Below are 13,249 nucleotides of genomic sequence, written 5' to 3'. Positions count from 1 at the left end.
ACTTTTTCCCCTGGTACAACAGAGTGTTACAAGGGGACATAAATTTAAGGTGAAGGGTGGAAGGTATAGGGGAGATGTCAGGGGTGGGTTCTTTACCCAGAGAGTGGTGGGGCATGGAATGCGCTGCCTGTGGGAGTGGTAGAGTCAGAATCTTTGGTGACCTTTAAGCGGCAATTGGATAGGTACATGGATGGGTGCTTAAGCCAGGACAAATGTTCGGCACAACATTGTGGGCCGAAGGGCCTGTTCTGTGCTGTATTGTTCTATGTTCTATGTTCTAAGTGTGGCCTAACCAGTGCCTTGTATATTTTCTAAACAACAACCTGGTTCAAAGGGGATATTACATATCTCTGGCAGAGGTGAGACTTGAATCCTGGGCCGAAGGGCCTGTTCTGTGCTGTATTGTTCTATGTTCTATGTTCTAAGTGTGGCCTAACCAGTGCCTTGTATATTTTCTAAACAACAACCTGGTTCAAAGGGGATATTACATATCTCTGGCAGAGGTGAGACTTGAATCCAGGCCTCCTGGCTCACAGATAGGGGTACTACCATTGTACAATAACTACCACCTTGTATAGTTTTTGCAAGACCTCTCTATTTATACTCTATTCCCTTTCAAATAAAGGCCAATATTTCATTTTCCTTCTCTAATACCTGTTGAACTTATATGCTAGCTTTTTATGATTCAATCATGACATCTGTGCTGTCTCTTTCTGTAAACGTTTTCTACTTGAATAATATTCAGCTCCTCTAGTGTGTAATCTCTCAGTTTCCTGCATTATATTCGATTCCCAACAGTGTGGAAACAGGCCCTTCGGCCCAACAAGTCCACACCAATACGCTGGAGAGCAACCCACCCAGACCCACCTCCCTCTGACGAGTGCATCTAACACTATGGGCAATTTAACATGGCCAATTCACCTGGCCTGCATATTTTTGGACTGTGGGAGGAAACCGGAGGAAACCCACACAAAGACAGGGAGAACATGCAAACTCCACACAGACAGTCGCCTGAGGCTAGAATCGAACCTGGTATCCTGATGCTGTGAGGCAGCAGTACTAACCATCTGATCTACCAGGTTTTTTTGCCTGCTTGTTTAACTTGACTTTATCCCTCTGCAGACTCTTGGCATCATCTTCAGCAGTTGACTTTCCATCTATTTTTGGTAGTATATTCACTTACCTCTGATACGGACCAGGCCAGACCCCCTTCAAAACATTTCAAGAAAGTAGACCCGACCCTAACTTTGCCAGTTGTTTTAAACAGATATATTGCAGATATTCCATGAGGGATGCAGCTGGTCAAACCACATGGTTTCAAAGAAAACAATTTATTTACAAAATACTGATTGAAACACAAAAGAGAACAGAATACAGAATAACTTAATCTATCCAAAAACAGATTATACCAACTGAATGATGCGGTTCCAAATACTTGCAACAGTCCCCATAAACACCCTTTGGCACAAAAGGTAAAATCAAAAACAGGGTCTTAGAGAAGTGATGTCAGGGAGAGAGAGGATCAGCCTGGACCTGTTTCATTGGGTCCAGCAGCTTCACAACTGCCAAAACTCAAATCACACCAGGAGAACTGGCCACTCCCCTTTCATTGTACAAGTGTTTTTTTTAAACTTGAAACCTTTTTCCTGGGAGAGTGTCTGTTAGCTATAATCAAATTGGCCCCAAAACCCAACCAACTCAGACTTTTCAGAACCTGTGTCTTTTATGACCTCTCTGGAAAAAAAAGCCAAATGACACCATAAACCTGTTAATGGAGCAGCATCACCACACCTCACCCAAGCCATTAAACATATTGTGAATATTTGTGGCACCAGCACTGATCCCTGTGGCATTCCACCAATTACAGGTTGTCATCCTGAAAATGCCCCACCCTTATCCCAACTCCCTGTCTTCTATGAGTTAGCCAATCCTCTACTCATGCTAACATACCACCTCCAGAACCAAGGTCTCTTACTGTATTAAGTAGCCTCATGTTCTGGTACCTAATAAAATGCCTTCTGGAAAACCAAATGTATTAAATCCACCTTTATCTATCTTGCTCATTACCTCCTCAAAGAATACCAATAAATTTGTTCGGACTGATTTCCCCTTTATGGAGCTATGCTGACTTTGCTTGATTATATTATGCAATTTTAAATACTCTGCTATTACATCACTTATTTATTACATTACAATACTAACATTATCTTAATTACAGATGTTAAGCTAACTGGCCTATAGTTGCTATTTTTGTCCCCTTTCATTTTTGAATAAAGATGTTACATTGGCAGTTTTCTAATCCCTTCCCTCCCACTCCATGTTCTTCTCCATCCCTATGGAGTTGTGCTTAAGCCTGGCACCAGGCAGGTAACACAGCCTTCGGGACTCCCTGTTACAGCTGCAGGGAAATGATGTAGCCCTCCAATAATGTTGTGGCTCTACCACCACTACATTTCTATTTCCTCTCCTCAATTGAATGGCTTCCTGGACCATTGTGCTGTGGTCTTATTCTCCCAGGAGTCCCCACTCATGTCCACACAGCTAGCAAGAATCCTTGTAACTATTGGACAAATGTAAGGACCAAGGTTCCTCAAATGCAACCTCTGCATCCCTATACCTTCCTCAGTGACTGTCACAACTTCCTGTCCCTGGTCACAGACAAAGTTAAATTATTTAGTCTGCAGGGATAGGATCACTTTTTCGAACAATGCGATCAGATAACTTCCCCCTTCCCTGATGTGGTGCAATATCTGCAGCTTAGCGTCCAGCTCCGCAACTCTGATCTGAAATTCTTCAACTGCAAACACTTACTACTAGATGTGTTCGCTCTGGTTCACATTGGTGCCCAGAATCTTCCACATGTTACAGCAGCAACACATCACCTATCCTGCCATCACTCCTGTAATGAGTTAATTTATAAATTAATTACCCCAGTTTTTCTGCTCTATAGACTTTACCATAATCATAGTTTTAATTAAAAAAAACCCACCATGATTTTATACTTACCCAGCATTTTTTAAGAAAAGAGAGAAGAAAAACACTGGATACCTGAAGATCTTTTGTTTTCTTTAAAGCCTAGAAATATTCATCAATTCTACTCATCAATCAGGTTCTCATATTACGTTGTCGTTCTATCTGCCTCTTGTCTCACTCGATCCATTCCTTTTATTCTCTACCAGTCAAGTTCTTTCTATTGCATTCACTTCTTGCACTAAACGTTAGTTAAAGCACCTGATTCACCTTGCAAAAATTTCCCACGAATCAAATTTCCAGTTCACTACTCAGCCTTTATGTCACTCAACAGAAATCTCCTTCACAATTGACTGTGCTCCTTACTGACTGTTCAGTGAAAAGTCTTTCTCTTGTACAGGTTTGCTCAGAGTCACTTCTCAGATACAGCAATCAAAACCCCATTGCCTGAAAAGGATAAGATAATTTGTTCTGATTTCTATGAGCAAATCTAAACTTCTATTCAATACAAGTACAAGACTTTAAAATTAAGTTAGGATATTCATCAAACATCAAAATAATGTTACCTTGATCCTTCAAAGTGTTAGGTTCAGAATGAGTTTGAAGTGAAGGTAACCGATACTAACATCTCTTCCTTAATGAATGTAATCATTTACATTAGGTGAAATATCTATAATGAATGGATCTTCTGGTGTTATCTAATTAAAAAGTGGCATAGAAGATGGTCATTTGATTGATAATAAACCACCTGTAATTGTTATCCCATAATTGTAATTATCCCATTGTAATTAGGTTACCTGTCCAGTTTCCAAGATTTTAAAATTTATTTTGGATAAACAATCAAGTTGGGTGACTTTTTTTGTGATGGTACTGCCTCCAGTATGACAGTGAGATAATAGCATAGAGTTTCCTTATCAGAAACAAAACAGAAATTGCTGGAAAAGCTTAGCAGGTCTTGCAGCATCTGTGAGGAGAAAGTGAGGTCTGCAGATGCTGGAGATCAGAGATGGAAATGTGTTGCTGGAAAAGCGCAGCAGGTCAGGCAGCATCTAGGGAACAGGAGAATCGACGTTTCGGGCATTAGCCCTTCTTCAGGCATTAGCCCTTCTTCGGGCATTAGCCCTTTCCTGAAGAAGGACTAATGCCCGAAACTTCGATTCTCCTGTTCCCTAGATGCTGCCTGACCTGCTGCGCTTTTCCAGCAACACATTTCCATCTCTTGCAGCATCTGTACAGAGAAATCAAAATTAATATTTCGGGTCCGGTCACTCTTCCTCAGAACGTTTCCTTTTCAGTATGTGTTTTTACTTATCCAGTTTTGAGGAATGTCTCCAGACCTAAAACGTTAGCTTTGATTTTGCTGCACAGGTGCTGCCAGACTTGCTGAGCTTTTCCAAAAACTTCTGCTTTTGTTTGTGTTTTTACTTATCTACGTTCTTGCATTGTTGTAGTTCTTGATTCCCTCATTTTCTCACTAGTCATCCCCATTCCAACCAAGGGTCAATTGGGCATTTTTTGGAACCTCATGCTGTCATGAACAGGAAACCAATTAACCGTCTTTCAGGATAATTCCCAGTTCACCTTGCCTTCTTGGGGACATTATACAGACGCACATTCACACGCACAGTTTATAATCCACACAGATCAACCCTTTTATGTTGAATGAAAGTCTTGTTTATGAACTACAATGTATTTCTATATATCTATGTTTATTAAATTCAAATTAATAGTTTCATATTGACACTAAGATAGAGAGGGACGTAAACTCGTCGAAGGTTAGTTTAACTGAGAGGAGGAAATCTTTCTTTACACCCACATTGATCAACGTGTAGCGTTCAAAGAAGCCGCGTGAAAATAAAACTTTAAAATATTTAAAGAAACAATTACCGATAGTGTGGTATGCAGGTCGAATTAAGACTGCACGGTTGAACGAAGCTGGTCAAAATGTTTTCATATCTGTAACAATCTGATATCGTGGGATAGGAAATCGCACTGCAGCTGCATAGCATTGTGCACAATGCGTATGTTTGAACTATTGACATTACAAGTCCAACATAATCCTGCAGCCCGTGTAACGATTTCATCGTAAGAAATCAATAAAGTGGACGCTCACTTTTCAGTACAATGTTTCTTTCTCCATGCCTTCGCTACTGCTGCGAACTACTGTATTTGCATTGCTGAGTTTTGTACGTTATACGGAGCCAAAATGTTTGGCTCAAAATTTGTTGTAAACATTAATGTTATTGTTAACAGCACTGTTGAAATATGGGAGCAATAGTAGGCAGTCTTAAAGCTATTGGTCTTGTTTAGATTTTGTGTACAATCTGTATTTTTTCTATAAATAGTTTTTTCAGTATCGTCAAGCATCTTAATTTAGAATTTTGCTGCCCAACTGACTGCAAACCTGTGTAAAAGCATATTATTACTCACTCTCCTAATTCATGTGCAATTCTGTCCAAATTCTGGAATTTGTTAGAACTAACATATAAAAGAGCTGAGATTTCATTGCAGCTTTAACACTTTTGAATGGTTTGTGCGTTAAGTAGGTGACGGCGCAAATGTATAAAATGAAAATAAACTTCCGTGAGCTAGATAGCTTTACATCAACCAACAAAAGAAAAAAATACAACGGATGCTGAAAATCTGAAACAAATATTGCTGGGTGACTCTGGACTTGAAACGTTAACTCTGCTTTCTCTGCACTGATGCTGCCAGACCTGCTGAGTTTCTCCAGCAATTTGTTCTTATTCAACCTAAGGATGTTTCAGAGGTCCTGAAGACACACCTGATACAATGCAAATATCCCAGCAGATAGTTGGAGGCTGGTACAATTGCAACATTCAAGAGGCATTTGGATGGGTATATGAATAGGAAGGGTTTGGAGGGATATGGGCCGGGTGCTGGCAGGTGGGACTAGATTGGGTTGGGATATCTAGTCGGCATGGACGGGTTGGACCGAAGGGTCTGTTTCCATGCTGTACATCTCTATGATTCTAACATTAATAGGTAATCATTATTTACTGTTACTTCTTAAATGGTTTGTGCATGACATCATTCTTAAAAACATTATTTGTAAATATTGTTACTTTTCCTTTACCCACACGGTTGTTTTGGTGTAGACATTGATGTATCTCTTGACGGATTAATCGCCGTGTTTTGTATTTGAAACATTAACTCTTTAAGAATTCCGAATCAGGTCTGCATCCCAGTCCCGAACTGGGAGTGGAGCCAGACCCCAGGGCTAAATCCCGGACTGGATCCAGACGCCGAGCTGGATCGGACCTACCCTTAGCGGAATCCCGGACAGGATCAGGATAGAACTGGATCGGACTGCTGGAGTCAATTCCTTCGGGAGCGGGGTTAGTGCGGCCTCCCGCCAACTGGTTGGTTGGCTTGGTTGGAGGGGGCGGCTCTGATTGGTTGGTTCACTGTCAGTCACAGTGCCTGTGAGTCCGGGTGCACGGGAGCGAGCGGGGCACGGGCGGGGACCGAGGACGGGGTCACGCCTTAAACCGACGACGGACGGTGAGCGAGGGCGGCGGTAAACGGTTAGTTGTACACAGGCGCCATGAAGTTGATGGTGGATTTCGATGAGTGTCTGAAGGACTCTCCCCGTTTCAGGTAGGCCGTTGTCCCAGGAATGATCCCCGGTCTCTGTGGGCAGGAATGTTCTGTCGCTTGATGCCCTCTCTCCGGCTGCCTCTCCTGAAGTGGAGAATCAGTGCTTTATTTCCATCTTGTTTAACGTTTGTTATTTCATAGTTTTAAATCGTATTTCAGAAAATTCCACAAATTAATCAAAAATAATTGAGTTAAGTTTTAATTGTAAACTCTTGTTGTAAATTTAGATTTATTGAGTTTTTTAAAGTTAACTGTCAGTTTTTTTGGCCATGTTTTGGGCTCATGTTTATAGTGTAAATGTTTGATCCCATCAACATTTTTTTAGTGGGATGGTTCTTGTAGTGCCAATCCTATTATCCTTGCTAACATTCGAGTGTTTAGTCAGTACAGGTGCCTATTGTACATTTCATTGTGAAGAACTTTGTATGGCTGAAATTGTTAAAGTCATTGTTAGCTTCTACTGTGGACTTTTGAAGTCTGTGAACTATCTTTTTGATGTCATTGGCATTAGTATTTTGTTGCACTTAATGACTTTGGAAGTAATTCTTGAATTTACAATAAACCTAAAATGTTAACTTTTTAAATGTCCCTTTAAATTTTTTTTCATCACATTCAAATTAACTTTAACTGTTGTAAGCAGACTGATGTGAATAATTTGACAGCCATCTTTCTTGGCACGATTTCACTAAACAACATCATAGATGAGCATTTGATCTTTTTTGATCTGGTAAACTAACAGAAAGGAAGAGTGGGGATAAATGGGTATTTTTCTGGTTGGTGATCAGTAGTGAGTGTTTGAATCGATGTTGGGATTGCAATTGTTTACAATTAGATGATTTGGAGGTGTAAACCAAGTGTAGTGTGGTGAAAGTGAGGATTGTAGACTAGTCACTAGTAATTAGGAATCTGATGAAGGGCTGATGCCTCAACGTCAATTCCCCTGCTCCTCGGATGCTGCCTGACCTGTGCTTTTCCAGTACCACACTTTTGACCAAGTGTAGTGTGTCACCATTTGCAAAAAAAAACTAAGTGGTGGAGCAAAGTGTGCAGAGGACACCAAAGTCTGCAGAGGGATATAGATAGGTTAAGTGAGTGGGCAAAGGTCTCGCAGGTGGAGTACAATGTTGGTAAATATGAGGTGATTCATTTTGGAAGGAATAACAGCAAAATTGACTTATTTAAATGGTGAAAACTTGCAGCATGCAGAGGGCCTGGGTGTCCTTCTGCATGATTCACAAAGTGTTGCTTTGCAGGTGCTGCAGGCAAACGGAATATTGTCCTTCATTGCTAGAAGGATGGAATTTAAACATCGGGAGGTTATGTTGCATCTGTATAGGGTGCTGTGTACAGTTTTGGTCTCCTTACTTAAGAGAGAATATACTGCCAGTGGAGGGGGTTCACTCATTCTGGAGTTGAGAGGGTTGGTTTGTGAGAAACTGAGTAGTTTGTGTCTATATTCATTGGAATTTAGAAGAATTATGGGGTGGGGGGATCATTTATTGAAACAAAATTGAGGGGAATAGATAAGATAGAAGCAGGGAAGTTGTTTCCATTGGATGAAACTAGAACTAGGGAGTGTCGTCTCAAAAGGTGGAGCACATTCAAGACTGAGTCAAGGAGGAACTTGTTTTCCTGGAGAGTTGTGAATCTGTGGTATTCCCTGCTCAGTGAAGCAGTTGAAGCTATCTTGTTGAATATTTTAAGGCAAAGATAATTTTTACTGTTCAAAAATGTAGGGGTTACAGTGAGCAGGTAGGTAAGTGGAGCTGAGTACATGAAAAGATCAGCCATTATCTTATTGAATGGCAGATGAGGCTTGATGGGCTGGATGGCCCATTCCTGCTTGTATTTCTTATGTTCATTTTTGGCAGTGTTGATTGTGGATCTTTATTGGCAAGAACATTCATAGTATTAATTAATAGTGTATATTTTGATTTCAAACTCTGAAGTGTAATTTGATCTGATCCCGAATGTCAGTGTCATTCAGTTGGTAATCCCATTTTATTTTTCAGTATCAATATCAGTTCTTGTAGTCAAGTTGTAAGTTGGCCAAATACCTTGACATTAGGCTCGAAGAAATGTTCCAATTCTTTTAGTGGCAGTATACATTGCAGTGTCTCACACCAGTCAACCTTGTTTTACCATGAGATGGTTATTCACTTTGGCAAGTGTGGCCATGTGCAGTATGAAGTAAAATATGAAAATGTTCTCAATCTCTTTATTTGATTTGTACTCTGGTTCTGGAGATAAAAGAGCACTGTTAACTACTTCAATGTCTCAAAGTTGTGTATATGGAATTTTTTTTTGTGTCTTGGAGATTGTCCAATCATACTTTTATTCCAAGCAAGCAAAAAAACCCACCAAGAAGCATCCCTTCCATTTTGCATTACTTTCAAAGTTAGTGGAGAAAATTAATTCCTTATTTTGCCTGTTCAGTTTATAAATGTGAAACTAAGATATTTCCTGTTTAATAGTGTAGTGATCTCAAATGAGTGTGACTTGTTAAGTTGCAAGCAACGACGTTGAACAATTTATGGGAAATGTCACTTGTTGAGTTTGCAAATTTGATTGCTGGTTGTAGTATTGGGTTAAAATAATTAGAAATACATTAAAGCTGCAAAGCAATTCATAATATAGTATACTTAAGACTTGTCACTTGATCAGAGCACTTGTCCTGTTGGTGTTTGTTGACCATGAATCACTTGAGTCAATAAATGAGCTACCATGATCTTATCTCCAAAATGAAAAATCACTAACCCCAAGGAGAGTTTTCTACATGTTGATGGGCATTAATTGATTCAATTTTTAAACATTTTTGGAGTAGGTTTTCAAGTGGAGAACATGAGTCAAATAATACCTTTTTTGTAGTTTTTTTTACATTGACATCTCTTTGTAATGTTTAATAATTTGCCTTAAGAAAAAAAAACTAGCCACTTCATTGACCTATCCATTTTAATGATACAATTTTAGCCTTGCAATGCATGTATTTGAGCTTGATACATAAATTTATTTGAACAAAATTGGGCATTAATATTTTGTTTAAACTATGACATCAGAAATTGGCTTAAAATTACTATTAAATGTCCAGCATAGTCATTCTCCTCCTTTTTTGAGAATAAGAGATTTCCTTATGGATGAGCATCAGTTGATTGTTTATAATAATCATCAGTTGCATTTCATGAATGCTAGTTCTCTCTGATGTTATAACTGCATTAAATCATAGAGGAAAACATAACTGGAACATAGTGCATGTATTCTTTTCTTTTTATCAGTTTTAAAGTTCTGATTGAAAGTCTGTCAATTTGAAATGCTAATTCCTGTTCCTGTTTGCACATCCTATCTGATCTGCTGAATACTTCCAGTGAATTCTGTTTTTCACTTTTGATTAGTTTGGATTTTGCCTGGAATTGCAGTGTTGTCATAATGCTATAATTAACTGAAAAATGAGAAGTACAACACTTAAAATGTGTTTTAAAATTCAAGTTAAAAAAAAATTTGACTAAGTTTGGAACATGTTCCTTATCTAGTGCTGCTGATTTTCATACCACAGCCGTTGTGCAACGATGTAGTTTTGAAGCTCCAAATTTTGTTGCGGTGACAAGTTACTGCTGACAGTTTAATGACTCATTGATGCATGTATTGTACATTTTAATAGAGAGAGAGAGAGCTTATATTTTCTTCCTGTTGCGCATCTTTCTCTTTTTACTGGGGGACAGCTTGATGTGGTTGTTGGAATCTTGAGTAAGATTAAACCCTTTTTCTGAGGGGTGGCTCATTATCTCCTTCTATGTGATCAAAGATCGACAAAACAGAAGTTATAATCTAGCCTTGCTTTTCTGATTAATTACTTCGCAGCATAGTCTGACAAATGACTATTCCATTTTGCAAATGTTTTAATTTTTAATTTTCATCATTCAAAGGATTGTGTGTCACTGACTAATTCAGCATTTATTGTCCATCACTAGTTGCCGTGCAAAAATACCTGCAATGATTTAATAATTTTATACTGAAAATTGAGGTATTCAATCTTCATGTATGTTGGTTTCTCTCCTCTCCAGAGTAATGTTTTTTACAGATGTTAAGCATTGAACTGATTGCTCAAAGAATTAAAATTTATAAGGTAGTGAATATTCAGTGGTCTTCATGCATTGTTAACTTTGTTCAGTTAACTGAATTAGTTATTAAAACAATTTAGTTATGAACTTTACATTATTGTTGCAGCTTAAATGTTTGGAATTGCTTTTGGCAGAATTTGTTGGAAAACTTTTTTTATCTGATCATTTGGTAGTTTGGAAAAGAATTCTGCCAAACATCTGAGAGTAATTTTACATCTTTATAGATATCCGGTGACTACAGCCAGCACTATCATGTAATTGCGCAGTTCTCTTACGGGCTATTGGTGTTTTATTCATTTAGATCTACCAGATGTTCACCGTTTTTGCTTTGTCTATTGTATCATGGGTCTAATTGCTCCATTTTCAGGCTTTTTTTTGACTCCCAGGAAAATCTTTAAATCCCAGGTGTAGCTTTGTCTCCATGCTCAAGTTCAAGGGGTGAAAGTGTATCTGAGGCACAACTGGTTTAAACATCCATCACTAGGTCTCACTAGATCAAATCGGGCACTGTCGCAACCCACACTTCTTTTTTTTTTGTGATTGTTTTACTTAAGAAAGATCCTGGAGAGAAAGTATAGCATGTACTCTTTCTTTTCACACAAACAATAATCTCTTTTGACTGCTTTGCTCTCTCCATCTTTACCTGAAACAGTATACACAGGTTGTTAAACAACTACTTAATGGCTATGCTTATGACCATTTTGTTCAGCAGTTTCTGCTGGCCTCTTCTGTTGACTTGCCCACAAAGCCAAATTCCCCAGACTCTCCGCTGTCCTTTTTAACCCAGAGCTTTCTGTGGTTTCTTGTTCAAGCCTACTATCTTCCAAGTTCAGGTCATTTGAGACCTGTGGTAATTTGCACACAATTTGTTGACCATCCATCTTTTCCTTTATGCCCCTGTGCTGACTGACAAGGTAAATTATTACTCTTGTGAACTATTTTTCTTGCATTCAGATCCATCATTATCACTGCTTCTCCAATGTAGACACAAAACTTCCCTTCACTCCATTGTGTTTACTTTCTTTAGGCTTCTTATTTCTGGCACAATGAGCAATCTTTAAAGGAGAAGGCAAGAGTGCAGGTTGATTTGTTGCAGATGATGCTGATTTGTTTGCAAAAAATTTAAAAAAAGGCATGTGTGGATGTCCTATTTGACCAAGGAATCATGTCAGGAGGGAGATTTTGAAAATAGAACTAATTTAAAGGCTTTGTATTTGAATGCTTTGTGCATTCAGAATAAAATCAGTGAATTAAGAGTGCCAGTAAAGTTAAGGATAGTATCAAATCGGGGGAAAAAAAACAGGTAAAATGGCAATAGTAATGCAATGTAATCTTGCAAGAGTCCTTAGATTCTGGTAAAGTCTGACCAGAATTGAAAAACTGCTAAAATAAAGGTAGGGAGTCAAAAAGCTGTTAACTGTCGGCCAATCAGCTTCACATCTGATTTTGGGAAAGGATCAGAGTCTCTTTTTATAAAAGATGTAACAGTCAAACATTTAGTGCATAATGCAATCAAGCAATCAAAATTGCTTCATGAATAGGAAATCATGCAGTACATGTTTTGTTAAAATATGTTAAGGTTACAGTCAAGATAGATAAAGGGCAACAGTCTATATAATATTTGGATTTCTGAAATGTGGTGTTCCATAATGCACTATACATGTAGCTACTTAAGAAGAGACTGTGATGCAGGAAATAAACTTATTAGCACGGACAACAGATTGGCTAACTAGGAACAAAGAGTTGGAACAAAGGGGGCATTTCAGTTGGTAAACTATATAACTAGTGGAATACCACAAAGATCTGTGCTAAGACCATAACTATTTACAATATATTCATGACTTGGATGATGGAAATGAATGTACATCCCTGGTTTGTGGACCTTACAAGAAGTGGCAAGACATGTTGTAAGGACAACATGAAGTCTGTAGGCATGAGGAGTGCTAACGCTTGGCAGATGAAGTATAATATGGGAGCGTTGTTCTGCACTTTCTGCTTGGAAGAATAAGAGTGTTTAATATTATTTAAATGAGGAATGGCAGTTTTTCATTGTCTCATATTTGCTTTTTTTAATAGATATTTTTATTAGAAATTTAACATTTTTACAAGTTTACAAAAATAAACAAAACTCTCAAATATAAACATTGATGTAGAATTAAATCAAATATAGCCAAAATTTAACAAAAGGAAAAAAAAACAAAAAAGAAAAAAAAAATAAAACTCAACTATCTACTAATCTAACCTACAACTAACCAGAGTGTATATTTAAGTCTCTTACATGCTCGGAATGTGTTAACATCAGATGTAATAAAACCCGTATTCGTGCGGGATTCCTCCCCAGCGGGGCCCCGGACCAGCCAGTTTTGTAATCTCAATTAAATAAAAGCCCTTATTAGGATAGCCGAAATATCTGTATTTATGTAATTCAAGAAGGGATGCCATATTTTATAAAATAATTCGGTCTTTCGGTGCACCATATTTGTAAGGAACTTAAGGGGAATACATTTCATAATTAATCTGTGCCAATTTGAAAGTCCAGGAGG

The 13,249-nt window shown here is 38.4% G+C and overlaps 1 protein-coding gene across 1 annotated transcript in view; it reads left to right on the top strand.

Moving 5' to 3' along the window:
* Positions 1-6,406: 6,406 nt before the first annotated feature.
* LOC122556380 (arf-GAP with coiled-coil, ANK repeat and PH domain-containing protein 2-like) overlaps positions 6,407-13,249 on the top strand; it is a 183,251-nt gene continuing 176,408 nt past the window's right edge. The window contains exon 1 of the mRNA XM_043703013.1: positions 6,407-6,591. Within this exon, the coding sequence (XP_043558948.1) occupies positions 6,539-6,591 (53 nt within the window). The 5' untranslated portion in view covers positions 6,407-6,538. The remainder of the gene's footprint in view (positions 6,592-13,249) is intronic.

This window comes from Chiloscyllium plagiosum, chromosome 13 (assembly GCF_004010195.1).
Source record: "Chiloscyllium plagiosum isolate BGI_BamShark_2017 chromosome 13, ASM401019v2, whole genome shotgun sequence".
Classification (NCBI taxonomy): Eukaryota; Metazoa; Chordata; class Chondrichthyes; order Orectolobiformes; family Hemiscylliidae; genus Chiloscyllium; species Chiloscyllium plagiosum.
Note: the sequence above shows the minus strand (reverse complement) of the source record. Positions and strands in the feature narration are given on the sequence as shown.